General features: G+C 56.6%; 11 protein-coding genes across 12 annotated transcripts; 4 read left to right on the top strand and 7 right to left on the bottom strand.

Annotated features, from left to right (window-relative positions):
• The first annotated feature begins 106 nt into the window (after positions 1-106).
• Positions 107-3,033, top strand: H310_11932 (hypothetical protein). Its single transcript, XM_008878797.1, has 5 exons — positions 107-275; positions 338-573; positions 624-720; positions 762-1,937; positions 2,111-3,033. The coding sequence occupies exons 1-5, from the start codon at positions 189-191 to the stop codon at positions 2,882-2,884; spliced, it is 2,370 nt and encodes a 789-aa protein (XP_008877019.1). The 5' UTR covers positions 107-188; the 3' UTR covers positions 2,885-3,033.
• Positions 3,034-3,406: 373 nt separating this feature from the next.
• Positions 3,407-4,059, top strand: H310_11931 (hypothetical protein). The gene is made up of 2 exons (XM_008878796.1): positions 3,407-3,491; positions 3,550-4,059. The coding sequence occupies exon 2, from the start codon at positions 3,606-3,608 to the stop codon at positions 4,017-4,019; it is 414 nt and encodes a 137-aa protein (XP_008877018.1). The 5' UTR covers positions 3,407-3,491; positions 3,550-3,605; the 3' UTR covers positions 4,020-4,059.
• A 501-nt stretch (positions 4,060-4,560) lies between these two features.
• On the top strand, positions 4,561-6,038 carry H310_11930 (hypothetical protein). Its single transcript, XM_008878795.1, has 2 exons — positions 4,561-4,783; positions 4,841-6,038. Exons 1-2 carry the CDS (start codon positions 4,574-4,576, stop codon positions 5,465-5,467), a joined length of 837 nt encoding a protein of 278 aa, XP_008877017.1. The 5' UTR covers positions 4,561-4,573; the 3' UTR covers positions 5,468-6,038.
• A 210-nt stretch (positions 6,039-6,248) lies between these two features.
• H310_11929 (hypothetical protein) lies at positions 6,249-6,983 on the bottom strand (the record flags this gene model as incomplete). Its single annotated transcript, XM_008878794.1, has 2 exons — positions 6,249-6,782; positions 6,876-6,983. The coding sequence occupies 2 exons, from the start codon at positions 6,981-6,983 to the stop codon at positions 6,249-6,251; spliced, it is 642 nt and encodes a 213-aa protein (XP_008877016.1).
• Positions 6,984-8,125: 1,142 nt separating this feature from the next.
• On the bottom strand, positions 8,126-11,188 carry H310_11928 (hypothetical protein). The gene is made up of 6 exons (XM_008878793.1): positions 10,621-11,188; positions 10,420-10,506; positions 10,064-10,363; positions 9,924-10,007; positions 9,776-9,870; positions 8,126-9,717 (listed from the first exon to the last, which is right to left on the bottom strand). Exons 1-6 carry the CDS (start codon positions 11,168-11,170, stop codon positions 8,218-8,220), a joined length of 2,616 nt encoding a protein of 871 aa, XP_008877015.1. The 5' UTR covers positions 11,171-11,188; the 3' UTR covers positions 8,126-8,217.
• Positions 11,189-12,529: 1,341 nt separating this feature from the next.
• Positions 12,530-14,338, top strand: H310_11927 (hypothetical protein). Its single transcript, XM_008878792.1, has 7 exons — positions 12,530-12,797; positions 12,859-13,091; positions 13,133-13,331; positions 13,392-13,533; positions 13,635-13,730; positions 13,812-13,848; positions 13,891-14,338. The coding sequence occupies exons 1-7, from the start codon at positions 12,543-12,545 to the stop codon at positions 14,162-14,164; spliced, it is 1,236 nt and encodes a 411-aa protein (XP_008877014.1). The 5' UTR covers positions 12,530-12,542; the 3' UTR covers positions 14,165-14,338.
• H310_11926 (hypothetical protein) lies at positions 14,084-17,285 on the bottom strand. Its single transcript, XM_008878791.1, has 10 exons — positions 16,880-17,285; positions 16,519-16,832; positions 16,291-16,461; positions 16,101-16,229; positions 15,919-16,032; positions 15,713-15,865; positions 15,523-15,651; positions 15,193-15,471; positions 14,894-15,133; positions 14,084-14,825 (listed from the first exon to the last, which is right to left on the bottom strand). The coding sequence occupies exons 1-10, from the start codon at positions 17,238-17,240 to the stop codon at positions 14,580-14,582; spliced, it is 2,136 nt and encodes a 711-aa protein (XP_008877013.1). The 5' UTR covers positions 17,241-17,285; the 3' UTR covers positions 14,084-14,579.
• Positions 17,286-17,401: 116 nt separating this feature from the next.
• Positions 17,402-19,429, bottom strand: H310_11925 (hypothetical protein; the record flags this gene model as incomplete). The annotated part of the gene is made up of 4 exons (XM_008878790.1): positions 17,402-17,647; positions 17,698-17,777; positions 17,822-17,926; positions 17,989-19,429. 4 exons carry the CDS (start codon positions 19,427-19,429, stop codon positions 17,402-17,404), a joined length of 1,872 nt encoding a protein of 623 aa, XP_008877012.1.
• A 15-nt stretch (positions 19,430-19,444) lies between these two features.
• Positions 19,445-23,353, bottom strand: H310_11924 (hypothetical protein; the record flags this gene model as incomplete). Its single annotated transcript, XM_008878789.1, has 16 exons — positions 19,445-19,552; positions 19,598-19,696; positions 19,749-19,934; positions 19,993-20,088; positions 20,140-20,202; positions 20,249-20,369; positions 20,415-20,699; positions 20,765-20,902; positions 20,951-21,076; positions 21,171-21,449; positions 21,503-22,360; positions 22,465-22,529; positions 22,586-22,925; positions 22,967-23,088; positions 23,146-23,205; positions 23,267-23,353. The coding sequence occupies 16 exons, from the start codon at positions 23,351-23,353 to the stop codon at positions 19,445-19,447; spliced, it is 3,033 nt and encodes a 1,010-aa protein (XP_008877011.1).
• A 77-nt stretch (positions 23,354-23,430) lies between these two features.
• Positions 23,431-24,875, bottom strand: H310_11923 (the record flags this gene model as incomplete). 2 transcript variants are annotated; one of them, XM_008878787.1, is made up of 5 exons in its annotated part: positions 24,751-24,875; positions 24,513-24,697; positions 24,272-24,463; positions 23,717-24,222; positions 23,431-23,666 (listed from the first exon to the last, which is right to left on the bottom strand). In XM_008878787.1, the coding sequence occupies exons 1-5, from the start codon at positions 24,835-24,837 to the stop codon at positions 23,638-23,640; spliced, it is 999 nt and encodes a 332-aa protein (XP_008877009.1). In that variant the 5' UTR covers positions 24,838-24,875. The 2 variants fall into 2 exon arrangements, with proteins under 2 accessions (XP_008877009.1, XP_008877010.1); XM_008878788.1 differs by lacking the exon at positions 23,431-23,666 and having other exon boundaries at positions 23,672-24,222.
• Positions 24,876-25,112: 237 nt separating this feature from the next.
• H310_11922 (hypothetical protein) lies at positions 25,113-25,946 on the bottom strand. The gene is made up of 2 exons (XM_008878786.1): positions 25,877-25,946; positions 25,113-25,674 (listed from the first exon to the last, which is right to left on the bottom strand). The coding sequence occupies exon 2, from the start codon at positions 25,672-25,674 to the stop codon at positions 25,243-25,245; it is 432 nt and encodes a 143-aa protein (XP_008877008.1). The 5' UTR covers positions 25,877-25,946; the 3' UTR covers positions 25,113-25,242.
• Between the last annotated feature and the right edge of the window lie 306 nt (positions 25,947-26,252).

Raw genomic sequence — 26,252 nt, 5'->3', positions numbered from 1 at the left:
CTAAAAATATTCAAAGCTATTTTAAACAATACATTCTTTCATACATGCGACAGTATTCGCTCGATATAGTTTAAGTCAAGGCGACTTTGCATTCCGAGTAAGGGTATTTTGATCGCTACGCGGCTTCAAAATCTTCGACGTCACCACGCCGAAGGAAGGCAGCCACACACCGAGCAGCGCCAAGAAGCATGTCGGCCCCCGTTCCTCCGCCGTCCAAAGGCAATCCAACCTACTTTAGTGACAAGAAGAAAGGGGAAGTGAATGAGCTCAAGAACGTACGTTGCACCCACCCTCTCATTTGTGGCCCGCACGCGACGCTGACGTGGAGAACGTGTAGCTCTTGCGAGACTCGACGGTTGAGCGCGACACGAAGAAGAAGCGCGAAATCATCAAGAAAGTTATTGCGTACATGACGCTCGGTATCGATGTCAGCCGCATCTTTAGCGAGATCGTTGTGTGCGTCAATACCAAGGACATCATCACGAAGAAGATGGTGTATTACTATTTGACCAACTACGCGAACAAGAACGCCGATTTGGCGATTCTGTGCGTGAACACCCTCTTGACCGATTGGTACACGATGTGTAGTTGCTCGACCCGTCGTTCTCATGTGATTCCCTCAGTCAAAACGAAGACCCGCTCGTCCGTGGCCTTGCCCTTCGATCGCTCTGCTCGCTGCGCTTGGAAACGATGCTCGAATACATCCACGAACCGCTCCAGGTGATTTTCTCTTCCCATCACAGGACCTTATGTTGCCGTAGCATTCGCTGACCGACACAAGTGCGTACGTGCGGAAGACGGGGGTGATCGGGATCCTCAAGGTGTTTTCGCTAAAGAAGGAGCTGATCAAGGACAGCGACATGGTCGACACTCTCTACAACATGATCCGCGACCGCGACCCTCAAGTCGTGTCGAACTGCTTGGTTGCTCTGAACGAGATCATGGCGGACGAAGGCGGCATCGCGGTCAACCAACAGATCGTCATGCACTTGCTCACACGCATCGCCGAGTTCAATGAGTGGGGGCAATGCAACATCCTGCATGTCGTGAGCACGTACCGCCCGTCGAGCGAAGAAGAAACGTTCAACATCATGAACATCCTCGAGCCGCTGCTCCGCGTGTCCAACTCGGCAGTCGTGCTCGGGACCGCCAAGTGCTTCTTCAATCTCACGGAGAAGATGCCACAAGTCCACACACAAGTGTTTGAGCGAATGCGCCAACCGATGCTGACACTCATGGCCGGCGGGTCCCACGAACTCAACTACTGCGTGCTGCACCACATCCTGCTCATGGTCGGGAAGCACCCACGCGTGTTTTCCCCCGACTACCGCCAGTTTTACATTCGGTACAACGAGCCAAGCCATGTCAAATTCGTCAAGCTGGACATCTTGAGCGGAGTGGCCGACAGCCACAGCGTCGCCGACATCATCATGGAGCTTAGCGAGTACGTCACAGACGTGGACCAAGAGCTGTCGCGCCGCGCGGTCCGCGCCATTTCGCAGATTGCGATCGGCAACAGCTTTGGCCAAGAGGGCCTCGACGCCATGCACGACCAGATCGTGGACACGATGGTCGAGTTTCTCGAAATGAACTTGGACTATGTCCGCGACGAAACCCTCGTCGTGATGAAGGACCTGCTCCGCAAGTTTCCCCATAAGGTCGACGACGTCCTCGACGTCCTACCTCGCATCATCCCCAAGGTCGAAGATGCCCCGGCCAAATGCGCTGTCATCTGGATGCTCGGCGAATTTGGCCAGGATCTGCGACGGGCGCCGTACGTGCTGGAGCGCCTCATCGACGCCTTTGCCGACGAGATTGCGTCGTCCGTGCAGCTCCAACTGCTCAGCGCGTCGCTTAAATTGTTTTTCAAACGCCCGCCCGAGATGCAGTCGATGCTTGGCAGGTTGCTACAAGCCGCCATGGACGAATCCCAACATGTACGTCACGAGCTGGCCGACTGAGTTCGCGAACTTGTTTGGACAGTGGTGCTCGTGGCAGCATATTTCCATGGCGAGTGGACCGCCCTGACTTTGTGTGTTTGGTGTGCTGAGTGAAGCGTCGAGTGCACGATGCTCGGGAAACCTCTCTCATCGACGTTGCAATCGTATAGAATGTGGACGTGAAGGACCGCGCGTTGTTTTACTACCGTTTGCTGAGCCAGGACGTAAACGCGGCGGCGCAGATCGTGCGCCAGTTTGAACCTGACATTGTTGACGTGTTTGCCGAAATGGTCGAGACGGATCTGCAGGAAAAGCTCTTTCGCGAGTTCAATACCCTGGCGGTCGTGTACAACAAGCCAAGCGAGACGTTTGTCGCGCCATCCCACCTCATCACGCTCTTGAACGTGGATTCGCACCAAGACGAGGACGAAGAGGACGAAGAGGACGACGACGAAGAAGACGATGGAGGCCATCACCAGCAGCAGCAACAGTCGTATGGCGCACCGAATCCTCCGCGCCAGGCTCCTCCGGCTCAAGTCGACTTGCTGGGCATGCTGGACTTTTCGCAGCCCACGTCGCAAGCTCCCGTGCCACCTCGTGCATTCCAGCTCATTCCAAACCCGTCCATGGACGCCGCGACGTTCCAGAACTTGTGGGGGACTCTCCGTGTCGTGTCCCAGATCCAGGTGAAAATGCCGGCAATCCCTGCCCAAAGCGACATTGAGCGTGCGTTTGGCGGCCATGGCATTTTGACCATGGCGGCGGGCGACGTTGGTCCCCAGTACAAGTTTTTCTTTTACGCCCAAGACAGCCAGCGCAACTATTACTTGGCGGAAACGGTCGTCGAGAAGGCGCAGTTGGTCCTGTACGCGACGATCAAAGGCCAAGACGAAGTGGGCGGGACGCAATTTGGCGACCATTTCAAGCGCGTCTTGTTTGGCTAACGAGGCCGACGGACCTCTCGAGAACGGTGTGGGTGACAGTGTACTACTTGAATGTAGCCTCGTTTCTGTGGGGACAATTCGATACATGAGCACGTGGAATAGTCGCAATGTCCGCACGTTGAAGAGCAATTTTTGGGTCCTTTCAGCCATTTTCGTGTGCGCAATGTCCGCTCGTTTCAAGAGCAATTTTTGGGTCCTTTCAGCCATTTTTGCTGTTTTGTATTTTCGTTGGAATTGCAGGACGGGTGTTTTTGAACACCCTGGGCATCGACGATGCAATGGAGTTGGAAAATAAATATCTCGTTTGTATAAAGAAATATATTCTCATATATTATTCCGAATTCGATGCTCCTTGAGTGATGCGGAGACCAGTCCTATAGCTTGAATATATTGATTCTTCTCGATGAATTCTTGTCGATATTGGAACAACATGCGACCGTAATGTTGAGGAAAATAGAATTGCACAAAATTGTTGTGGAAATATGGGCGGAAAGGGTTTATCCGGATGATAATTTTCAAGTAGGGAGGTGTTGGAGCCATGAGCAGCAAGAAGCATCGCGACGAGAACTACGGGTTCAAGCGGTCGTCGGGCGTTGACTACACGCAGGTAAAGGATCGCGTGATCGATGACGATCGCTTCGAGAGACAACGGGCTCTACGAGCAGGTCAGGTGGAGCCCGCATCTGTGGAAGCCGTTTTGGTCGGCGCCAAGTCCGCTACGATGGATGCGTTTGTGCGGATGCTGACGGGCCAAGAAGAGAAGTTGTCGATGGCAGAAAGGCTCGCGGGTCCGTCAAATCGGCCGACATGGGAAGAGTTCAAAAAGGAGAACGGGGACAAGCTCTCCATGAGCGCTTCTAGTCAGGAGAAGGAGATGCTCGAGTACCGGCGGCAACTCGATCTCGAGCGAGAGAAGGTGCTCAAGAAGCACAGCAAGAAGAGCAAGAAGCGGCGGAAGCACCACCACTCGTCCGATTCGGACAGCTCCGATGAAGACCGTTCGTCGAGTGACGACGGCGCCAGGTCGAAGAAGAAGCACAAGAGGAAGCACAAGAGCAGCAAAAGCAGCAAGAAGCACAGGTCCTCCAGCAGCTCGCCCATGCGGCTCTCTTCGTTTTTCAACGAGACGTCATAGGAGGTGTAATGCACTTCAACTCAGATGCATTATCTCGTTATGGCGTGGGAAAAAAGTTGCAGATGCATGTCAGTGCTCGGATGTCGTCAACCGATGTGATAGGTATCGTCGATGGTGACAGGCGCACAGATCTGGCACGGCGCTCGGACGGCAGCTCGTCCGTGAAGCTGCCACAAGTCGGGATGTCTGAGTGCGCTCCACCCACTAAGTTTGCAATTGAACATGTTGTTCGTGGCGGGTTCGAGCTGAACTGGTTCATGCAAGCGCTGCCGACGTACATAGGTGTTGCGGAAGGTGGGCAACGACGTCGTCACCGTCCTCGTTCTCGGCTGCTTTGTGCACGGACGGCGGGGAGCGCCTTCTCGCCCATACCTCGCTGTGCAGGCACGACCTCCACAAAGAGCATAGACACCATACAAACTTAAATATCTACTGTCTCAAGTCTGTACATCGGAATCACCAATATTTTTGTCAGATGGGGGTTGTGAAATGATTTACGAAATATATATATATTTTTTAGACGATTTTCTTTTTTCCCTCGTGGTTTTCGAAACATGGACGAGGGCACCCCGCTATATCCGATGACGATGCCGCACATCCAGCAGCAGCTTGAAGAGCTCGAGTGCCTGTCCAGCATGTTTCCGAGTGAAGGTGAAATGCACGTCGACCCGTACGTGAAGGTACTCTTTGAATCCGCGATGCAATGCTCGACGGAGGCAACTACGATCGACTTGCCCCTCGTCCACGTGACGCTCTTCCTCACGGTACGCCCTTGCAAAGTTCTTCTTGATGCGTGATTTAATATGTACATGCGCTACAAGACATGCATTGTCGACAACTACGTGGCGGAACTCAAGCTGACCTTCCCCATCGACTATCCGACCGAACCGTTGGACTTGGAGCTTGTGTGCCCAACCTTACCCCGTACCCACCGCACATCAATCGTAAACGCACTTCAGGATGTTGCAGCAGCTTGCGCAGGAGCCGTGTCAACGCTACAAGTTTACCACGAAGCCGTCGAGCGTCTAGGTGACTACCTGGCTCGTTCAACTCGATTCGACGACACTCCATTCCGTGTGGCATCTCCTCGCGCCGTCAACTCGTCTGAAATCGGACGTCGCACCATCTATTTCCATCACATCATCGCTCCAGGCAAGCGACAAGTCATCAAGGACTGGGCCAAAGAGCTGCAACTTGGCGGGTTTAGCAAGATCGGGTGGCCCGGCGTCATCGTTGTCGAAGGCATCGAAGCAAATGTCCAGGAATACGTTAAACGCCTGCAACATCTACGGTGGAAGCAAATGGTTGTCCGCGGCGAACAGATCGATATGACGCGCAAACTCGAGCCCAAGTTTGTCGAGCTCACCGACATGTCCATCTTGGCGTCGACGTGCGCCGACGCTGGCCTGACCGACCTCTTTCTCACCGCCATGAAGATCTACCGATGACGTGAACATTGGACTTCCATTCGTCGACCGCTTCAGCCTCTTGAGCTTGCATTCTTGCAGCGTCTTCTCGATGGCAAAGCGTGCAACCAACTCGTTGGACATGCTTGGATCCATCACCTGATAGAGCACACGCCGCGAATCGTCAAGTCAAGCGGGATGCAGCGGCGGTGAGAAAATATTGCTCAGGCTGGACGTGCCGACGCGACTGGAATCTGTTGACTTTATGGGCGTGCTTGGGCCACTTCGCCACATTCCATCCATTCTGTTGATCGGCATGGATCGTGCCGTTGGGTGGAGCACTCCATGCTGTCGACTGTCTGCCGCGATACCGCTAGCAAATGCCCGTGGAGGTGGGGTCATGAACACGAATGGAATTGCCGAACTCGATGCACAACACGTTCTGCAAAGACGGTGCCGAGAGGCAAGGACGAGTCGAATAACGAGCGTCGACATGAGGATCGTTGCTTTGAACCCCTCGACCTTCAAGTGTACGACTGGGTCAAAACGACTACAAAGCACGACAGAACCACTGAGATCGATCCCTCGATTTCATCGTAAAGTCCTCGCCTTCTATGTCGACGAGGAAAACAAGTGCTTTTTCCCGCATGGTTACACCGGTACACGATCCGGCTGAACCACGTGTGGACCTCGGGAAGTGCCCCCTTCGTGTACGGCACGCCCTTCAAATGGAACGGATACACAACTGGCCGTCGGCGCCTTCAACCCGCGGCACACGTGAACTTCCTGTCGTAAACTGCAGTGGCTTTGCCCGGTCGTGGTGCTACATGTCCCGCTCGACCAAATCCCGGAACCACCCGAGTGCCAGACTCGCCGCCGAGTTGGATGTTGACATCGTTTCAATCTGCCACTCGACCGCCGCGTGGATGTCGTTCGTCCCGCACAGCGTCAGCTCGACCTCCTTGTAGTCGATTCGGCGCATCACCTCCGAACGCAGCACGTCGGAGAACCCCCGCACGACCTGCTCGAGCGGTGCCTGCGCCACTGGCAGCAGCAGCAGCCAGTACAACACCAAGCACGCCACGCACTCAGCTTGGCTCGCGCCCGGTCTCTCGCTCCCGCCGTCTATCAACCCGACGCTCCGACCGTCGTTTAGCGTCGACGTCAAGTCCAAATCGAGAGCTTCCACATTCTCCGAGTCGCGCACGTCCACACGAACGTCTGTCGTCTCGTCAGCCACGTCGTGGATGGAGAGCGGGGCTCCGGTCATCATCGGTACCGTCAGCGAGAATGGCAGGACTTGATTGATGGCGCGGGCAAGGAACCGACCGAGAGCGAGGACGTGGCTCGTCTCGGCCTACAAGGGGTAGAGGGTTTGATTCGACTGCGCGGCAAAGAGTCCATGATCCACGAACGACATGGCCACCAACGAGCACCATTCGCGCTACACGCGGCCGGTGTCGATGCCGACTTGGCCGATGAATGCCACGTTCGTCTTGAATCTCCAGCTCTCCCGTCGGATGCCAAGAAAGAACTGGAGCGACTCGGTCGACACCATGCGCGGTGGACTTGAAATTCCCCGCATCAATGATCTTGTGGGTCAAATGGACCATGAGCGTAAATTTCTTGGAATGGCACGAGACGAGCCTCCGGAGTGTCAGAGTCGAACCGCGGTGGCGGCAGGATGGTCCCAATCGGTGTTGTCGCTGCCGTCTCTCGCTACCACATCATCAACTGTGGAAGCGGTGGAGCAAATAGAGCACTGGCAAATGCTCCGCCAGAGATCACGGGGACGACCTGCTCTGGACCCATTTTGATGACGAAAGAGGCACAACAGTCTGGACAGCCTTGGCTTGGACGGTGCCTCCATGCCGGTAGCCCATCTTGCTTTCCGACAGCTCGCCTCCACGTCTGTCGGCTCGTACGGGTTGGAACGAGTCTAAAACACGAGCGACTCGCGTTCGAATCGTTCTGGAGCGCTTGAAGTGCGTCGAACGCGCAGGCATTGCATCGCCACGTGCGGTCCGCTCGCTTTGGTTCCGTCAGCATCACGTTTGGCAACGAATCAAACGTACGTGGTCGTGTCACGTCGGCGGCTCAAGCAACAACGTTGTCAAGCGAACACGTCGGATACGCGATATTCGTGCAGCGATGGGGTCAGCTGCGGCATCCAAGCTGTCGAGACGAGTTGGCCGACCCGACAAGAGCCCACCGACAGCGCCAAGCAGACGGATTTGATGGACACATCATGGTGGATGTGTTTGCCACGAACAAGAGGATGTGTAGAGAGGCGGCGTACGGGTTGGCAAGTCCGCTGAAAATTGCGCTGCAAATCCACCGGTTCCATGGACGGTCATGTTGTGCGCTCCAAGCACAGAACGAGGGCGTGGCATTTGTCGAGAGATGCCGCCAGCCTTTTTTGCCTTCCGTTCGTTTGGCGAACGTTCGTGGAAACGATGTGAGCCGTCCGTGCGAGCGATTCCTTTCTATTCCATGCCGTGCCCATGCCGAGGCACTGTCGATCGTGGTAGGGGGTCGCGTTTCACGACGGGGTGGTGCTGCAGTCGCGACTGCATGTTGCTGACGCTGGTTCCACCATGACGTTCCGTCCATGCGACGAGAAAATCGACCCGTGGTGCGCCACCACCGGGGCCGTTGTGGCTATAATGCGTGCATGGCCCTTGCCTCCACCGCGACTGCTCTGCGACGTTCGCGAGCTGCGCTGACAGTGGAGGGACTTGCCGTTGCCAGTGTGTGTACAAAATGGTAATAACGTGTAAACGCTCAACTACCTACACTCGAACCTTGGACCGTTTGATTTGCTTCGGGGCTGCCGCCGACGTCGTCGGGGGTTTTCGCTTGTTGGCGGATGTGGTCGGAGTTGTCGGGGTAGTTGGTTCGTCGCCATGCTGGACGACCTCGTCAATGGCGGCAGTCGCGCGGTTGTCGTCGACCGACGGCAGCAACTTTTGCATCGACACAATCGTGAAATCGACCAAGTACGACTTTTGAAGCATCCGTTCCATGCGCTGGAAATGACGTTCCGTGTACGCAATGAGCCCGTCCAGCATCTTGCCGGCGTGCTCAATTTTGGCCCACCGCGACGGCGGCACCACTCGCAGCAAGCTCGACACGAGCAGCTGGGTCACTTCGCTGTGCTTGGCATTTGTATTCCAGTCGCGAATCCACTCGAGCAACTTGCACAGTTGGTCGTTGGAGAGTTGTTGGACGACATGGTCGTACACCGCGTGGCTCGCGGCGGCGGTCGGGACGTTCGGCATCTGCCCCTTCGGCCCTTCTTTGACGTCGCGGAGGATCTGCATGAGGCGAAACGGGTGCTGGATGTCGAATGCAAGCTGAATCGCTTGCATGTAGTCATTCGCGCGCAGGCAGTTCATGAGCTCTTGTTCCATGAGCACTTTCTGGTCCGATTCCATCTTCAACCGGTCCTCTTCTTCCTGAGTCAAGTCGTGCCAGAAATGAATTGTCGAGTCGGCGCCGCCCGTGAGCATCTCGGAGCTGTCCTTGGCGACGGCAAGCGCCCAAATCTTGTCCATGTGGTGGTCAAATGTGGCTTCGCACTCGCTTGTCTTGATCGTCCAGAGCTTGACGAGGCCGTCGGCCCCCGCCGACGCCAGCTGCATCCCCGCGCACACGAATTGAACGTTCAAAACGGACGCCGTGTGGCCTTCAAACGTCTTGACACACGAAAAATCTTTTACGTTCCACAGCTTGACCGTCTTGTCGCTGCTGGCACTTGCCAGACACTGGTCCACCGGCGAAAACTCGAGCGCCCAGATCCCGCGCTTGTGGCCGCGGCACACCCCCACGACGGACAGTGTCGCTGCGTTCCAGATCTTGATGAGCTTGTCCTGCGATCCACTCGCGATGAAGCGGTCATTTGGAGCAATTGCCAGCGCATTCACGTCCTTGTCGTGGGCTTTTGTCGCGGCCGTCGCGCTCAGCGTCGTCGTCACCGACGTAGACGATGACAACAACGACCCCATGCTCCACAACTTCATCGTTTTGTCCGAGCTCCCCGTGACGAAAAACGCCGTGCCGGACGTGTAATTGTGAATCTTTTGTGCCATGGCGATCGATCCAACCGACTCGGTGTGCCCCGAGCACACTGCGACGCAGCGCAGCGTGGCGAGATTCCACACACGCGCGGTGCCGTCCTTGGAGGCACTCACGAGCCATTTGCCATCAGGAGAGACGGAAACGGCCATCACAATGTCCGAGTGGCCAGAGAGCAAGTCGCACGACATCGTATGGCGGTCCATCACGCGAATCTACGCCACGACAACGAAGATGAGCATACGCAAGTCTTGCATTAGGAAGAAGAAGGACCTGGTTGCTGTTGGTGGCCGCGACGATGCGGTCCGAGAGCGCAGCGCCGTCGGCGGACGGCACAAACTTGAGCGACAAAATGTCGTCGTTGAATCCTGCCATGGAGAGACCGTGATGAGTTCGTCTCATGGAAGCGACGGAATCGTACCGATGATTTGACGCGTGCGGACGAGGGAAGCTGGATCGAGCAGCAAAAAATTGTGTTCCGCCGTGACAGCCACCAGTTCGTTGCCTGGAAATACAGAATCCATGGTCAGGAACGGCCCAGACAGGATGCGGCCAACGTACGGCCAGCGTTGAAGAGGAGGTTTGTGTACGGCACATGGGGCGCGTCATCGTCGTTGGCCGGCGTCGCGTTTGTTTGTGTTGCGACGACGGCGCACGTCGTGCCCGAGAGCTTCCAGCGCTTAACTAGTCCCTTGTCTCCCGCGGTCGCAAAGAAAACGTCCGACGATGGCGCAGGCGACGGCACCACCACGATGGCTTCGATCGATTCGTGAGCCAGCACAGTCTTGACCAGAACTTGCTTGCGCAGATCCCACACGTTAATGACTTTATCTCGGCCAGACGACAGCAGCGTGTATCCATCTAGAGTCGACCAGCGTCACGCCAAGGAAGCATCGGATGGCCACGTGGTGTCGTACCGTGGGAAAACGCGACGGTCGTGGCAGGACTCATGTGGTCTTTCATGCACCCGACTTCTTTCTGCGCGATAAGGTCCCATATGCGAACTACAGCGTTCGTTAGAATCGTCATCGCGACGTCGTTGGTGGGACGAATAGCGCCATTCGATTGAGAGCATGAGAGCCAGTGCATCGATGCAAACGAGGCGCAACTATACATACCGGTGGAGTCGTCGCTGGCCGACACGAGCTGCAGCCGCTTGGCGTCGGGGTGAAATTTGACCAATGTTACGATGCCCGTGTGTTTCTTAAAGTTGTGCGTGACAAAGCCCTTTTCAATGTCGTAGACCTTGACAAGTCGATCGCTGGCGCCCGTGGCAAGAAGCGTTCCGGTCGGGTCGAAGTCCATGCAGAGAATCGGCACGTCCGCAGTCTTGATCGTGCGAATGCACATACGCGTGTCGAGGTCCCACAAACGCAAGAGCGAGTTGCGACTTGCGGTCACAATGTGATTGTGCTTTGGTCGCAACGAGAAACTCAGGATCGCTTCCTTCTCTTCGTCCGTCTTGTCTCCTTGCAACGTGAACAGCAGGGTCCCGTTTGACGCGTCCACGACTGCCACGTCGTCCTGGAGCATGCACGCAAATACTTTGCCCGCCTCAACGCCTGGGCGCTGAGGACTAAGCTGCACCTTGCCGCCAGTGTAAATTCCGGCATGGGTGCGCACCGGCGCCCAACTCTTGGAGACCGCGCTTCGCTTGGGCGCGTTCATGACGGTGTTCAATCTTGGATGGGATTGTTGGATGGCCAAACGTCGATCGAACCGACCAATCAAATGCGAACTTCGAACTTCGACGTGCATTTGATTGGATCTTGCAAATGCCCCAAGAAATATTTTTCTGTTTGTCAATTGGAAGGAATTTTCGAGTTTTCCACGATTTTCGGAATTGATCTGTCCTGGTAACTCGCATGCGTGCGTTGTGGGTTTGAGTTGCTTGGTGCTGCGGTGCAATGCACAGCAACTTGCTCGATTGCCTCCGCTGGCGCGCAGTTTTCACGGCCGGAGGGCTTGACCAATTTTGCTGGAGCTGTGGGCTTTTTCCTGTGAACGGCTGCGCTGAATTGGCCGGTACGTAGTGATGCAATTCGGCATTTGTACATAGTTCGCGGTTGGTCTTTTCTCCACCTTCCCATGCCAGACTCCTTGAAAAGGTTGAGTGCGACATTTTCTCAACCTGTGAAGCCCTTCGTATTATGGCGCTACCCATGTGGTTCCCTCGACTGCCAGTTCAACTCGAATGCGCTCCATCAGCGCGGAAGCATATTTATCCAGACAAGAGTTCGATCAACAACTGCACGCACAAAGAATGCGTCGTCGAGGCGGAAGCATTGAAGCACAAGGTTCTGCATTCTACGCTAAATAGCACTTGCATGTGCGAAGGCCATGCATTCGCCTAGCTCGCGTGTGTGTCGAGTCGCCCTCTGCGTGGCTAAGTCCAACGTGGTTTGCCAAAAAAAAGTGTGAGTACCAATCGACTCCAAGGACCAACAGATAGTCTTGGGTTCCTATCATTTGGGACCGCTTGCTATATGCAGACAATAGCAGTAAATCGAAATCGCAGTTCGATTCTCTGTGGCAGATTTGCCTGCAAAGGACGTAGATTTACGCTCACATGCACTCGAACACACACAAACCGCGATGCAGACAAGGGTCAGGCCACTGCAAAGTGGACTTGAAAGGTGTCATCAACACTGCTCAGTCCCTCAGGATAAACCATCACGCCCATCTTCGTCCTAGCTCTAGTCAAACAAGGGTGTGGGGACACCAGCTTGGTCTCGCGTGGCAATGACAAGGCCAAGTGCGTACGTCCCAGGCAAGAGGGCTCCCGCCCGCGTTCGTCTTCCTGGCAAATGTTCGAAAACGAGCTTCATGGTGTTGGAAGTGTTTCGGACCGTTTATTGACAGGAACTCGTGGCATGGCCACCGAATTTGGTTCTGGGCCACCTCGGCCAAATGGCCCGCTCGACAAACGAATGGTCGGCACGGTGGCCACGGTACATTTGAATGTACATGTACGTACAGATTGCACGGGTCCTGGACGTACGTCATCCGGATACATTTACCGGAGAACGAACTGCCGATCATGTTGGTCGCTCGTAAGATCTCCGTCCTTGGACGCGCGGGGACATCAACTTCATCCCGAGCATCCTTCAGCAGCATCTACATGCCAGGCCACCATACGTTCCTCAAGACGGTGCCGTACGCACCGCCGCCGTGGGCAGCAGCCCTGACCAATCCACCCACGGAGCGAGTCGTGCTGGGGAACTTCCCCACCCCCATCTTTCCATTCCGGCCACCTGGACTGCCTGAAGGCGTCCAAATGTTCATCAAGCGCGATGTGCGTGCAAACGATCACCTAGCATGCTGGCTTTGTTGGGTGGTTCATGGAAGCGTCGTAGGATTACAGCGGCCTGGAGATGTCCGGTAACAAGGCCCGAAAACTCGAATTCTTGCTGGCAGAAGCCTTGCGTGAAGGCGCCGACTGCGTCGTCACATGTGGAGGTGTTCAGAGCAACCACTGCCGCGCGACAGCAGTTTCCGCGCGCATGTTGGGCTTGGACTCGTACTTGCTCCTGCGGACGAGCGATACCGAGTCGGACCCAGGACTTATCGGCAATCTCCTTATCGACCGGTTTGCCATACCGCCTTAGTGAGTTGGTCATGGTGGTATAGCCTAGTGGGCTCTGAGCTCATCCTCGTGCCCCGACTCGAGTACGCCAAGCAAGGCGGCGGCGACTACTTTATCGAAAAGACCGTCGAGAAACTGCGCCTGCAAGGCCGCAAGCCGTACGGGATCCCTGTCGGTGGCAGCAATGGGCTTGGCACATGGGGATACCTGGAGTCAATTGAAGAGATGGAGCACCAATTCAAGGTAGTGCTGAATCGAGAAGCGACCTCTGTTGGGGGCTCAAGGACTCATCGTCGTGCACAGGACCTCAACATCACCGTCACCGACGTTGCTTTCGCCTGTGGTAGCGGTGGCTCGGCGGCCGGTCTTGGCGTTGGCGCGTATTTGTATGCGCAGACCCACCAGGACAGTTCGCTGCAGTTCAACCGCCTCGCCTCCCCTCCTGGTACACTGCTCCTGCACACGGCTCGTGGCGAGCAAAGTCACGTCCGTCGTGCCGTCCCCGTCACTGCTGCGCGTCGTCGCCACCTCATAGACCCCTGATAGTTCACGCCTACATCGTATGCGACTCGCCCAAGTACTTTTACGATCACGTCGACAACAAGATCCTGCCAGAGATGGGGTTCAAAGTCGCAGCAGCAGGTACATGCGTCCTCCGGTCACCATCGTTGCTCGTCTGGCTCGGCTCACTCGATGCGGTTGGCGATCGTGTTCGGTCTCTAGATAGATCGTTTTCGGCCAAGGACTGCCTCCAAATGACGTACGTCGATCGGTTGCCACGTCGGCATTGAATTGCGCGTAGGGATGCGCAGGGCGCGGGGTATGCCACCAGCACCAAGGACGAGCTCGTGTACATCTCGCAGGTCGCCCGCGAGACGGGCGTGCTGCTGGACCCGGTCTACTCTGGTAAGGCGCTGTACATGCTCGTGAAGGACTTGCAAGACCATCCAGACAAGTTTGCGGGCAAGAGCATCCTCTTCATCCACACGGGGGGCATGTTTGGACTGTACGACAAAGTTGGCGACCTCATTGACGACGTCGTCGCGACCAACGATGTCTCGGTCTTCACAGCGTGAATCCAACGCGGCATGCGCCGCCAAACGATCGAGCAAAGCCATAAGATTCACCGATTTTTTGACTCGGCCGGCCAAATCTTGAACAAACCAACAGGTAGCGAGGACGACAGTGCGGCCACAGCTCGTCGGCCCGTTGTCCCATGAGGTTGCAACGTGCCTTGCCCGCGAGAGCTGGCTGAAAGCGAGCGCTGCACACACATTGCTCTCCGAAGCGAGACCCATGACATACGGGATAATAATGTCCCGCCATGGCGCTTTCGTTTCTAGTGGGTGAACTGGCCGAGGCCAACGTTCGCGCCAACTTCAGTGGCCGTCATCGCGCTCCGAGGTCTCCACGTGGCCGTGCTCTGTCACGAGCCACATCCGAGTTCACGCACGTCGACGTTGGATGCATTTGCTCCGCGGTTAAGGACTCCTACGCCCAGTACACACCTTTGACGTCGTCCTGGCCAAACATCTTTTTGCACGTCGGGCACTTTCGGTTGCGCGCCTTGAGGTTGCTTTCCATGCATTCCTTGCAAAACATGTGGCAGCACTTGGAGATCATGACCTCCTTTGGGGCATCCTGGCACACGGAGCAATTGAGCTTCTTTCGAGCTTCCAGCAATTCGTAGCGCTCGAGCTCCGACACTTCGCCGGCGCCTCCCGCCGCTGCCCGCGCCTACATTGTCGTTCTCAACGGATGCCACCACACGAGCGAGACACACGTGCATGCATGGCTGTTCGTACCACACGCAGCTTTTCATTCCGCTCGTCCTCGGCGCGCTTGTACACTTGGCACTGCTCGCATGGCTTGGCCTCGGGCGCAGGGATGTCTCGCGGCTGCTGGAGGTGCATCGTGTGCTTGACGAGGTGGACCTCGCGCGCCATCTTGATGCGTTCTTTCTCTGTGTCGACCTTCAGCTTTTCAACGGCCTTGACGTGGTCGCGCAACGTCGCAAGCTCCTCTTCCTTGAGCTTGATCGTGTCCTGCCAACCACACGTTCAGGGACATTTGCGCAAAGAACGATCGCGGTGGACGAATGCACCTGTAAGGTCGATTCCAGCGCCTTCTGGTTGCGCTGGAGCGTCGTGAGTGAAGCCACTTGCAAACGAACGCCGGCCAGTTCGTCAAAGCACAACGCGTTGGTCTGCTCGGCCTTAGCCAACGAAGCATTCGTCTTGGCGATCGTGGCATCCCGCTGGGCGACTTTGGCCATCGTCTTGGTGAGTTGAGCCCGCAGGCTTTCGGCATCTTTGGCGACAGCTTCGACTTCTCCCACGAGCGCACCGATCTCGCTCTCATGGCCTTCAATTAGCTCTGCCACCTAGCGCAACCATCCGTGACTTCACATGCCTGACGACGGATAGCCAACCACCTGGGTGTCTGTGTCGCCCTTGCGGTCGGCTGTTGCTTTTTGCAGCTTTTCCGTTGCAAACGATAGTCGCTCCTTTGTCGTGGCCACTTCGACCTCGAGCGATGCCACGAGCGCCTTCAGCTCGACCACCTGCAACCCATCGCGTCGATGAAAGACGCCGCCATCGCGGCATGATGTGTGCCATTGGTACCTGGTCCTTAAACGTGTGGTAGGTCGCCACGCGCTGCCGCAGCTCTGCGTTCTTGACAGCAGCTTCGTCGAGCTTGGCCCGAAGCTTGGCGCTTTCTGCCGACACTTTCGCCAGCTTCTTTTCCCACTTGTCGCGGGCGTGCGATTCAATATCCTACAACACATCAATTGGTTGACAACGCAGCTCAAAAACAGCATCCAGCGTACTTTGGACTTGTGTTTGAGCTTTTGGTACTCGTCCTTGCTTGCAACGAGCTCTTCATGAAGGTGGTCCAGCGTTTCGGCGTGCAGCTTTTCCATCGCGTCCATGCTCTGCTTCATCTACGAGACAAGTTGGAAGCGCCATCCGTGTTGAGTTGGGTCGAACACAGCGCTGGAAGAGGTCGTACGGCATGCTCGGATGCTTTCGCCTTGCGGGTATCCGTCAGTGCTTTCTCGAGCTTGTCGGCGGCTTCTTTGGCATAGAGCTCAGCTTTCTCCACCTTTTGCTGCCATTTCGCCACAGCATCGACTGCCGTCTGGACAATTCACGAAGTCGAGAAGTGGTAGTCGCTAGGTTGTAACGAGAAGCGGCCTTACCTGGTGCGACGAATCGGAGGCTGTTGCGGCCTTGGCCGAAGAAGAAGCGCCCGCTGTGTTTGAATGGTTGCTAGCGTTTGCATTCGCGCGGTCGAGACGTCGGCACGCCGTGTGCCGTTCGAGCTCCTTCTTGTTTAAGTCGGCCCTCAACTCGTGGACTTGGAGCTTGTACTAGATTACAAGTCAGATCACCACTCGTTCGAGAGTGTGTGGACAGCATCGCTTCACCGTTTGAAGTTTGTCTTGATAGGCCAGCACTAGTCGGTCGGCGTCTTGCTTCGCTTCAATCGCACGGCGCTCCGCGTCCGATGAGATGGTTTTGTCGAGGAGAGTGGCGACCCACGACTTGACCAGATCGATCTCGCTTGTCAAGGCGCTCGTGACGTCATCGTCGTCGGAGGTCGAAGACGGCGCCGCGGGTTCTGTACCAGTGAGGAACCAGGCATCGATCTCGCACTGGATGCCTTCCGGCAGCGACGCTGGCGGGGCAATGACCCCCCATGACGTTTTAATGTCTTTGTCGATATCTTTAGACGAGTTGTCTGCATGACATGGAAGGTTTATGCATGGATTGTTGAAGGGAACGTACTAGGGAGTAGAGTGTGGAGGGCTTTGAGCAAGATCGTCCAGTGGTTGAGCACGGTTTGAAGACGAGCATGGATGGCGTGGCGATGGCCAAACAGTTCGCTGCACTTGGTCTCTAGGAATTGAATGCGGCGGTTCTTCTCCACGAGGGCTTCCCGTAATGCCGCGTTGCGCTCGCGGACCTGTTTGTCTGTCGCGGTGGCGTCATCGCCGTCGTCGTTCGCGTGCGGCGACGGCTCGTGGTTTCGACTGGCGGTGGTGCTGCCACTTCGACTGGATTCATCGCGCTTTATCCTTTTCGACTCGCCAGAAGGCTGTCCGTCCGTCGCAGGTTCACCGATTCCTCGCTTCCGGTCGTCGTCCATCACGATGATGCGATGGCAATGTATCCCCAGAATTTGTACTTCCACCTCGTTTTGCGTAATCACTAGATATTAATTTTCAGAGGGAAGCCGCCATCATCCCCGCGCGAGTCCATGCCAAGGGAAGATGCAGAACCGTGGGGCGAGACACGACGACATTCGTGTTAATGGCGCCCACGCTCTTTGGATTTGGAGCCTATGTGGTCGCGTGAAGTGCTCGGTCGAATCCTGTCGGTCTCGTTCATGACCAACTTGACAGTGAGGGTGATCTCAGTGTCGTGGACAACAGGTTCGGGTGGTGGCGCGCCCTTGTCGCCTCCTTTCGCGGGAAGTACAACCACTTCTGGCACGGTGGGCGCCACCGCCACGCTCTTGAGAGCGATGCACTGGATTGTCTTGGAAACAGTAAGCTGGATTGTGGTGTGTGAGGTCACTGCTTCGCTGAAGCCATCGACCATACCTCACCCAGTCGGTGTTCCAAAGGGCTTGGCTTCAAGAACAAACCAACGTCCACATTCACCGACGCGCGCAGCTCGTGCACTATATCTGTGGGTCAGGACCACGCGATCGGCAGCGCCGCGTACCTGGAGGTCGATCGTCGGCGGGTTGACCGGACGTCGTGCCAGGAGGTGTCGCTGCTGCCTGCGGAGGTGTGTGCACTTCGAAGATGCGCACCTCGACAGGGCGAACTGCGCGAGTGCCATACACAAATACTGTTCACAGTCTCTGGATGTGGCATGGCAATACGTACACTGGATGCTGTCTCGCAGCTCCCGCGACACTACGACCGGGACGCGCGTCGACTCGAAGAAGAGTGCGCCAGGGGGATGCCCATGTGGCTGATCTGGTTTCGGGCCTTCTTCTTTCATGGCAATGCGGACGAGTCGTGGGCTTACGTCGACCGTGGCTTCGTAGGTCACCGTCGGTGCCGTGGGGTCTGTCGATGGCTTGCGCACTGGAAACCCAACCGCCGTCACATGCACAGTCAAGTCCGCCGCGGTGTCGACGGCAACGGCCGGTGCTTGACCGAGTGCGTCCTTCTCTCTGTCTCCAACAGCGATGTCGTCCAGGACGTACAGGTTGGGATGGCCGGCGAGGAGCGCTTGCCGGTACCCCCGACACAGCGCAACGGGGTTGCCCATGAGGAAGAGATGGCGCAGGCCGTGGAATACGTCAAGGCCAGCGAGTACGTGGGGCAATTGCGTAATGTGATTGTACGACAAATCGAGGGACAGCAGCGTTTGTGGATGCGAAAGCGTCGGGAGCGACGTGAATCGGTTGAGGCCGAGCCCGAGGTGCACCAGACAAGGTGTCGGGGAAGCTGCACCGACAGCGTCGAGCTGGTTATTGTACGCGTCGACTTCAACGATCGTCGGCGGAAGATGGCCAAGTGTTGTGAGCACGTTGTCGCTGACATCCAACCGCTCCAACAGACTGCACTCGCTTCCAAACGCGTCGTCGATTCGATCGATTGCGAGCTTGGTGAGGCGAAGGTTGTGCACCATCTTGCACAGCGTCGACCGGTCGTGGTTGGAGACAGCGGTCTCGGCGGCAAGGACGATCTCGGCGAGCTCGGCGCACCAGTCGAGCGAGCATGCGTCGATGTCGGAGTGGTGCTCGTGGAGGTTGCTTCGAATGTACACGGGAGGGCTGGTGTCGCTGTTGTCGGCGCTTGGCGTGTCTTTGGACGAGTCGGCGGCGACGGACGCGTCGCTTTTCGACGGCGGCAAGGATCCCTTGGACGACGCCGCGCCGAGTTTGCCGTCCGTGCCATGGTGACTCCCCACCGAGGCTGTCGATGCGGATGCCGCCAACGACGCTTTCGAATCGTCGGTAGCAAGACCCGTCGTGGGCTGGTGCTTGGTAGATGGCATTGTGGTCGCTGCATCCTCCAGAGCGAGCAGGTCCTGGCGCTCGTGTGGGGCGATCGAGGTCTTGTCTGCCAGCGCGAGATCAAACGCAGCCAACTGCCGCTGGCACGCGCGGACATCGATCGGGACGTCTGCTGACGACTGTGAAGCGGTCAACGCCAGTGGCTTTGCTGGTCGTTGTCGCAGGGATAGGCCGACTGTCGAGACAAAGAGCAGCTCGAGTGCGGTGCTCGCATCCTTTTTCGCGGACTGCTGCAGCATGCCTGCGCGCGGTGGCGGAATATGCCCAACGGTGGCGGCAGTTACAACCAAAACCGACATGAAACCGACGTCATGTTATGCGATGCCGTCGAGATGCGCCTGCAAGCGAGCTATGTGCAAGAGCGCGGCCGACGCTTCATCGACAAACGCCACCTGTCGCGAGTACATGGTCTGGGCCAAAAACTACGCAGAACGTGGTGGCATGCATGCGGACGAGAGGAGGGGTACCTTGGCGTATTCGAGTTTCTTGGTGTCGTGGTTCCCGCCTGTCAACGTGGCTGCTTGGACAGCCATGCTGTCATGCAGTTGATGCAGCCGATTCAAGCGCTACCGCGATTCTTGTTGGTGAAAGGACGCGCCGCCCAACGCAACAACAAACCTGGACGAGCATGTCGTATAAGAATGTGCCGTTCGGACTCAACGACATGGTGTGCATGGCCATCGTGGATGGCGGACTGGTGGCGTGGAGGATGGCAAGCCGGCGCAGCCCAAGCAGGTGGTCGTGGATCTCGCTCAGGTCTTGGAAGTGCATCAATCGCTCTTCTTGGGCATACCCCACGAGGTTCTACGTCGATGATGGCGCGTCCGTGAGAGGGCGCCAGCATGGCAACAGCAAACTCCACCGAAGCGGCACGAAACTGCGCCCCCTTGGCGTCATGTTCGCCATGTGCCATGAGCACGTCCAGCTCTCCACCCACGCGCAAGAGGCGGACGTCGTACTGCGCCACACATACGTCAGCGCCATCGACAAGGATGCACTCGCATCATACCTTGGTCACAAGGGCCTCTAGAAATGTCTCGACGTGTGCGTTGAACTGCATGTGAGCTTGCATCTAGTTCATATAGTACGAATGAGATGCGCCTCCACTCGCTGGAGACCTCGGCCTTGACAATGGCCCGCTCCGCGGCGTGTTTCGCGTCGAGTTGGGTTGTCGCCGCCTTCAACTTCATGTCTGCAAGTTCCAACATCTTCTTGTACGTCTCCAGCTCTTGCTCCAAGCTACCACCGACAGGTCAGCCACAAAGGCCGAGCCTAGACACGTACGCAGCATTTGGGTGGGGGGACGATGGTGGAGTCGATGGCTGCTCAAAACGTGGGGCGGGCGCTTCACGGGGCAATGCACGCTCGGCTTGCAACTTGGCCACTGTAGCTTCAAGCTGACGACACTGGTCTGCCAGCGCCTTGGTCTCAACGTCGTGGGCGAGGACCAGCTTGAACTGGTCGGCCTCTCGCTTCCGCGCCGCACTCTCCAACACGTCGACCTGTGCTTTCAAGGCTGCTTCTCGCTTGCCCGCATCTTCCATCAGCGCAATCGCCTGTTGTTGCGTCCTGGGCGACGAGGGACGATATGAAAGAACTCGCAAGTGTCATGCACGTAGCGATTGGTATCGTACGTCGATTCCATCGTCTTTTTCACGTCCTCGCGTCGTTGGAGATCTGCCGTCGCTGTCCGCAACTCGTCGAGTCGCTTCGTCAGCGACGCTTCTTTGTCGAGCGCGGCTTGCTTTGCGCTTTCATGCGCTGCTTCCATCCTGCAACCCAAGAAACGTGACCACTCGGCAACGTTGAACGACTCGTACGCAGCAAGAGCCTTTGCCTGGTCGTCGATTATGTTTTGGTGGTCCTTGGCGGCTTTCTGCGCATCGTCCAGCTGCGATGCATGCCGCACCATCGTCTCCAAGAGCTGCTTGTACTCGTCTCGAAGCCTACGCACCCGTTTACGTGTCAGAGTCTGCACATCTCAGCCCGTGCCGCCATGGGCGTATCTGAACGAATTGAAAGCACCCAGGAGAGCGGTACCTTGTCTCGCGCTCTTGGGACGCAGTCAAGTCGCCCTCCAAGCTGTCAATTACCGCGCGAAGATTTTTCTCCTTCATCTCGCCGACGACAGTCTTGAGCAGGGTATGCGACAACAGCGCGGCGCGCGCGTTCGCGTTCGAGTCGGTCTGCACTGCGACATCGGCCTTGCGGATCGTTTTCCACGCGTCCACTTGATCCGTCAAGGCAGCCACTTGCGCTTTCAGTGCCGCCTCACGCTGGACGTGCTGGGCCGTCTCTTTGGCTTGGTCGCTCCATGCCCTACGACCGCATGAGCGCTTGCCCGATTTATTCCTGACACGCCGATATCGTACGTAGCTTCTGCTTGGGACTGCGCTGCCATGGCTTGGACCAACAGTTTCTGCTTGGCGTGTTCGTCGTGTGCTTTGGCAAGTGCGGCGTGTGCTTCGGTTTCCAGCCGCCACACTCGCCATGCCAAGAGCGCTCGGAGCTTTGTCCGCGATAGAGAGTGGTGCAGAACCCGTGACAACGTCGTCTGTCGGCCGGACGACCGTACCCATGCCGATTTCCACTGCCGAAACGTCCTTGTGACAGCGTCGCGGCGGATGCATCGGTCCACAAGGCGGTCGTGCAGCTTGGTCACAACGCACTCGATGCCATGCGAGCGCCACCGCGCCATCGTGAATCGAAAGCACTGCCGTTGGAAGAGCTGCACAACCCGAGACACATGGGCACATTGCTCCCGATGCTTGCATCGTTGCTCGACATGACGTGCAATGCGCTGCCGCAGCGCGACACCATGGACAAACCTTTGAATTCGTGTGGCCGCAGCGCGTTGCTGGCGTTGCTGGTCGGCACGTTGTCGTACTTCGAGTGCTTGTCGCCATGCGTTCCATGCTTGGGCCAGCGCCTTCACGCGGCGGGACTGAATCAAAACGTCGATGCGCCGCTGGGCCGAGCCCGACCGTCGAGGTTTCCTAAACGCGACGGCAGGAGTGGAGGCAGCGTCAAACGCAGGGGGCGGTCGTTGCTCGACAGTCTCTGGCAAGTCGTCATCGTCGCTCTCGTTCATGTCTTCGACAGGTGGAGTCGCGGCTGGAGCACGTATCACGACAGGTGAGGGAGACTTCTTCGTTGGTGCGATCACGAGAGGGGCCTTCTCCGAGGTTTCTGGCAAGTCGTCATCGTCGAACGGGTCGTCGCCAGGGTGCCTGCAAGTCACGTCGACAGGTACAACCAAACGAGTGCTCCAGCAAAAGAGCCATAGCGATGTCACATGAAAAGCAAAGGACGAACAAGAGTGAGTTGGACTTACCCTGGGCCACTCGTGGTCCACGATGCCAGGTACGTGTCGCTGATTGCAGTGTGCCCCAGCATGACCTGGCGAACCGATCAGTCGGGGACATGTCGGCCATGATTTGGGGGGCATAGCGTACGCTGTTGATGTCTCGTATCTTTTGAGATAGTCGTAGCTTCTGCCGCTCGATGAAGTTGCGTTGGGAGGGCGACAGAGGCGGAACCTTCTTGGAGTTGGTGGGGATCGACTTGGAGAGTGAACGACGATGGAGCTGCCGTTCAACCATGTCCCGCAATGCGGCATCCGTGGATCGTTCGTCTAGATAGGACGCAAAAACGTTGGATTTTCGAACGGGCGGCGCTTGTCCTTTCTGCGACGTCATTGCCGCGGCGTCGCTGTTGCTGAACGTGGGAGCAAGGGAGTCGCGGAAGGAGCTCGCGATCGATTTGTCCACGGAAGGCGCCAAAGTCATGTCGAATCTACCCACGCATCACGCAATGAAATCATCGAATGCACATACTTGTATTCGTGCCCTGCATCACCAAACTTGATGGTATCGCCATGAACAACTCGTTGCGGCTGTGTTATTCTCACTCCGTTGAAGAATGTGCCGAATGGAGAGTCCAAGTCCGTGAGGATTGCCTAGAACAGAGACAATATGCCGTCGTAGTGCGGAAAAATGATTGCGGTGAATCGTACGCCGTCTTGAATCAACTCCAGCACTGCATGGGTGTCTGCAACCGATGCTCCTTCCAACATCTGCACAAACACACTTGGTGAAGCACAACGGCGCGGCGCGACTGCAAAGGAGACGACATACCACATTACATGACGCCTTGAGCTTCCCAATGACGTTGCGGCCTTCCTTCAGCTCGTGCTCTTCGCCCAGGTACACCAACACAGGCATGGTGTCGTCGTGTGGGCACCTTTCGTCGCGAGAAGACACGAAGAAATCCTGTCCGGATAATTCCTTTTCAAAATAGATGATGGATTACTTGTGTATGGTATGTAATTTATTGGAAATGGGTCAATCCGGTTATGGAATCGCTTCTCGGGCACTGATTGGCCGAAGCTGGACCAATGGCATCGCTGTCAGCATGTTGAAGGGAAAATGGCGACCCGCAGGACTCGTCCCGCTCGGGCCGCGTAGCCCCGCCGCTTCGCAAAGCATTCCTAACGGAACACGTGCATCTATGCTCTCTTCATCGCTCTCCATGCCCCTATACAAGACACGTGAACGGAAGTCCTGGCGGCAGTAGGCTCAATGCACCTTTGCATGTGACGAACGCCACACACACCACCACGGCTGCATGCCTTGCACCAAAGGACCATTCCCTGCCTAGTATGGCGTCGGATAGCCACGTTGACGCCGATCGCTTGGTGATTTGAATCTTGCGATTGTTGGTGTACGTTGGGTCGCTGGACCTTGGACGTGCTTCTTCAGTGATATGGCATTGAGTACTCGCTTCACACGTGCGAGGCTTTTGTTGGAGCCCGTGCAATCGGTCGATTTCGTGCTTGACAGCACTCAATTCCTTTTGCCACTCGATTCTCTCCATTTCGTGGCGGGCTTGCAGGGAAGCCTCAGGAAGGCCTATGTCCCTCGAAAGTGTTGCAATGTTCGGTCGCATCAGCGCCACAGTCACGGTGCGCTTCGTCGCTCTGCGATTCAAACCTTGCTTGTTCTGCTTGACGTCACATGCAGCCCCGGCCGTCTTTGATTCAGGGCCATCGTCGTCGCTGTCGTCGCTGTCAATATCAAAGCTCTGGTTCTTCCTACCGTTCCAACATGAGCACGAGGCTTCGGTCTGCTGGGAGCACCCACTGCTTCGCCGAGTCGAGCAACTGCGCCGACACAAACACGTCGTTCATGTACGGAATATCGCCCAGCACCTGGACGTCGCCATGTCTACTGCGCTCAGGTACCTCCACGTGTTTGAGCTCGGTCAGCATCGCTTTCGTTCGATTCCGCGCTTCGATGGACGCGGCCACTGTGTGTGTCACCAATGCGTCGAATCTAGCCATTGTCGCGATGATGACTCCGCGGGAATCAACTCATGGCTCACTTGAACGACGACGCCTCGCCAGCTCCAAACGACACCACATCCCCCATCGCCAACGATGTGGGTGTCGTCACGCGGGTGCTGTTCACAAGCACGCGGCCAAGAGGCCGCACGACGGCGTCCTGCATGCTCTTGGTCACGTCGATGATTGCATGGATGGGCTCCGCTTGGTTGGCTGCGTGGAGCACCTTTTGAAACCCATCCAAAATCAAACAAGAGAGGCGTTCGTGAAGTGGATTACCACATGACACTTGGATTCGTCAGTTCCGACAAGGTTCTCGCCACTCTTGAGCTCATACATGTCGTGGCAGCATCGTAGTACCAGCATCGGGCCAACACGAGTGGTGCCGACGCAGACCAGCGGAGTCCCTTTCTGCGAGTATTTATAGCCCGCATCGAGTTTTCGAGCGCATTGTTCGACTTCTCTTTCATCCCTCTCGGCCTCGATTGTACATGCGCACAACTGTCTCGCCCCTTTCCAGCACTGTGTGTGCTCTGGGAAGACCAGAGAGGGTCACCAGGAGCTTTTTCGGGACGTCGACCTCGGCGGATCGACCGGAGATGCCGCGAAAACCCGATGCCCAAAGGTGACCGCGACAAGCGTACGAATCCTAAACTTGCATTTCGAGAGTTACGCTCAACCACGGAAGCGAGAAAGGGGGAGCAAGACACAGATGCGTGGAATTCGCTGCATTTCAAGAAACCGATGCAAAGATTAGATGGCCAGCACACTTTAAGCCTTGAATTGGTTGCGCTTGGTCTTGGCAACAGTCTTCTTGAGCACGCCCTTTTCGATCTTGGCGACGCGGTTCAGTTGAGTCCATCGGGCAAGCGCGGCGCGCTTCAAGTCACCGCGGTAAAAGTTGCGGGAGATTTCGGCGCGGATCGTGTATGCGTTGGCGCGGAAACCCTTGTTCAAGGGGACAGTGTTGACGCTCTTGACGGGGAACTTGGCGTTCTTGGCGATCTTGGTCGCCAACACGACCTTCTTGTCGTTCAACGAGATGCCCACGGCCTTGTTGGCGGACAAACCGTCGTACTTGCGGCAGTGGCGGTTCATCAAGTTGAACTTGGAGCGCGAAAAGTCGTTGTTGGGTTGGACACCCTTCACCAAAAAGGCGTTGTTGTTCTTGGTCAACAACCACGTCAAGGTATCGTTGCTCATCTACGGACAGCACGGCGCTCCATGAGCATGTGTCCTGCATCACGCAAACAAGCAAGCTCGTCAAGGCCCTGTTTGTCGTCGTTTTTCGCCTGTGGAATCCATTCTCGCACACACATGCACAAGACACACGTCCGCCCCTTCCGATCCACGCCCGTCCAGCGTCCGTCGACGCCACATGCATACACAGACGCCATCCACATACCTTGGTTTCTTGTGTTGAGGAAATGCAAACCCAAATTGAGTCGAGGGAAATGCCGTGTCAGCCAGCCAACCAGTCTTCTCCCCAACCAATAATCGTCCACCAATCACGACCCCACCCTCTTTTTATTTTATTTCGCATCGACCACTTGATTTTTGTAGCAAAAATTGGGCGAGGGTTCTTTTATTTTCCGTTCGGCGATCCGGATACGTCGCGAGATATACGGAAATTCGCATGAAGCGGCGTCGCGGCGCCAAGACGGCGGCAGCTCGACATGGATGGTAGCCGCGACGAGGCAATGGCCCCGGGGCTCTTGCGTTACAAGTGAACATGGACACGGGTCGGCGTTCGCGCCATGCCTGTCAACCGCAAATGGTGT

The sequence above is a fragment of the Aphanomyces invadans genome, assembly GCF_000520115.1.
Source record: "Aphanomyces invadans strain NJM9701 unplaced genomic scaffold supercont1.35, whole genome shotgun sequence".
Taxonomy (NCBI): Eukaryota; Oomycota; class Saprolegniomycetes; order Saprolegniales; family Verrucalvaceae; genus Aphanomyces; species Aphanomyces invadans.
The sequence above is the reverse complement of the archived record's forward strand: the minus strand, read 5'-3'. Positions and strand labels throughout refer to the sequence as shown.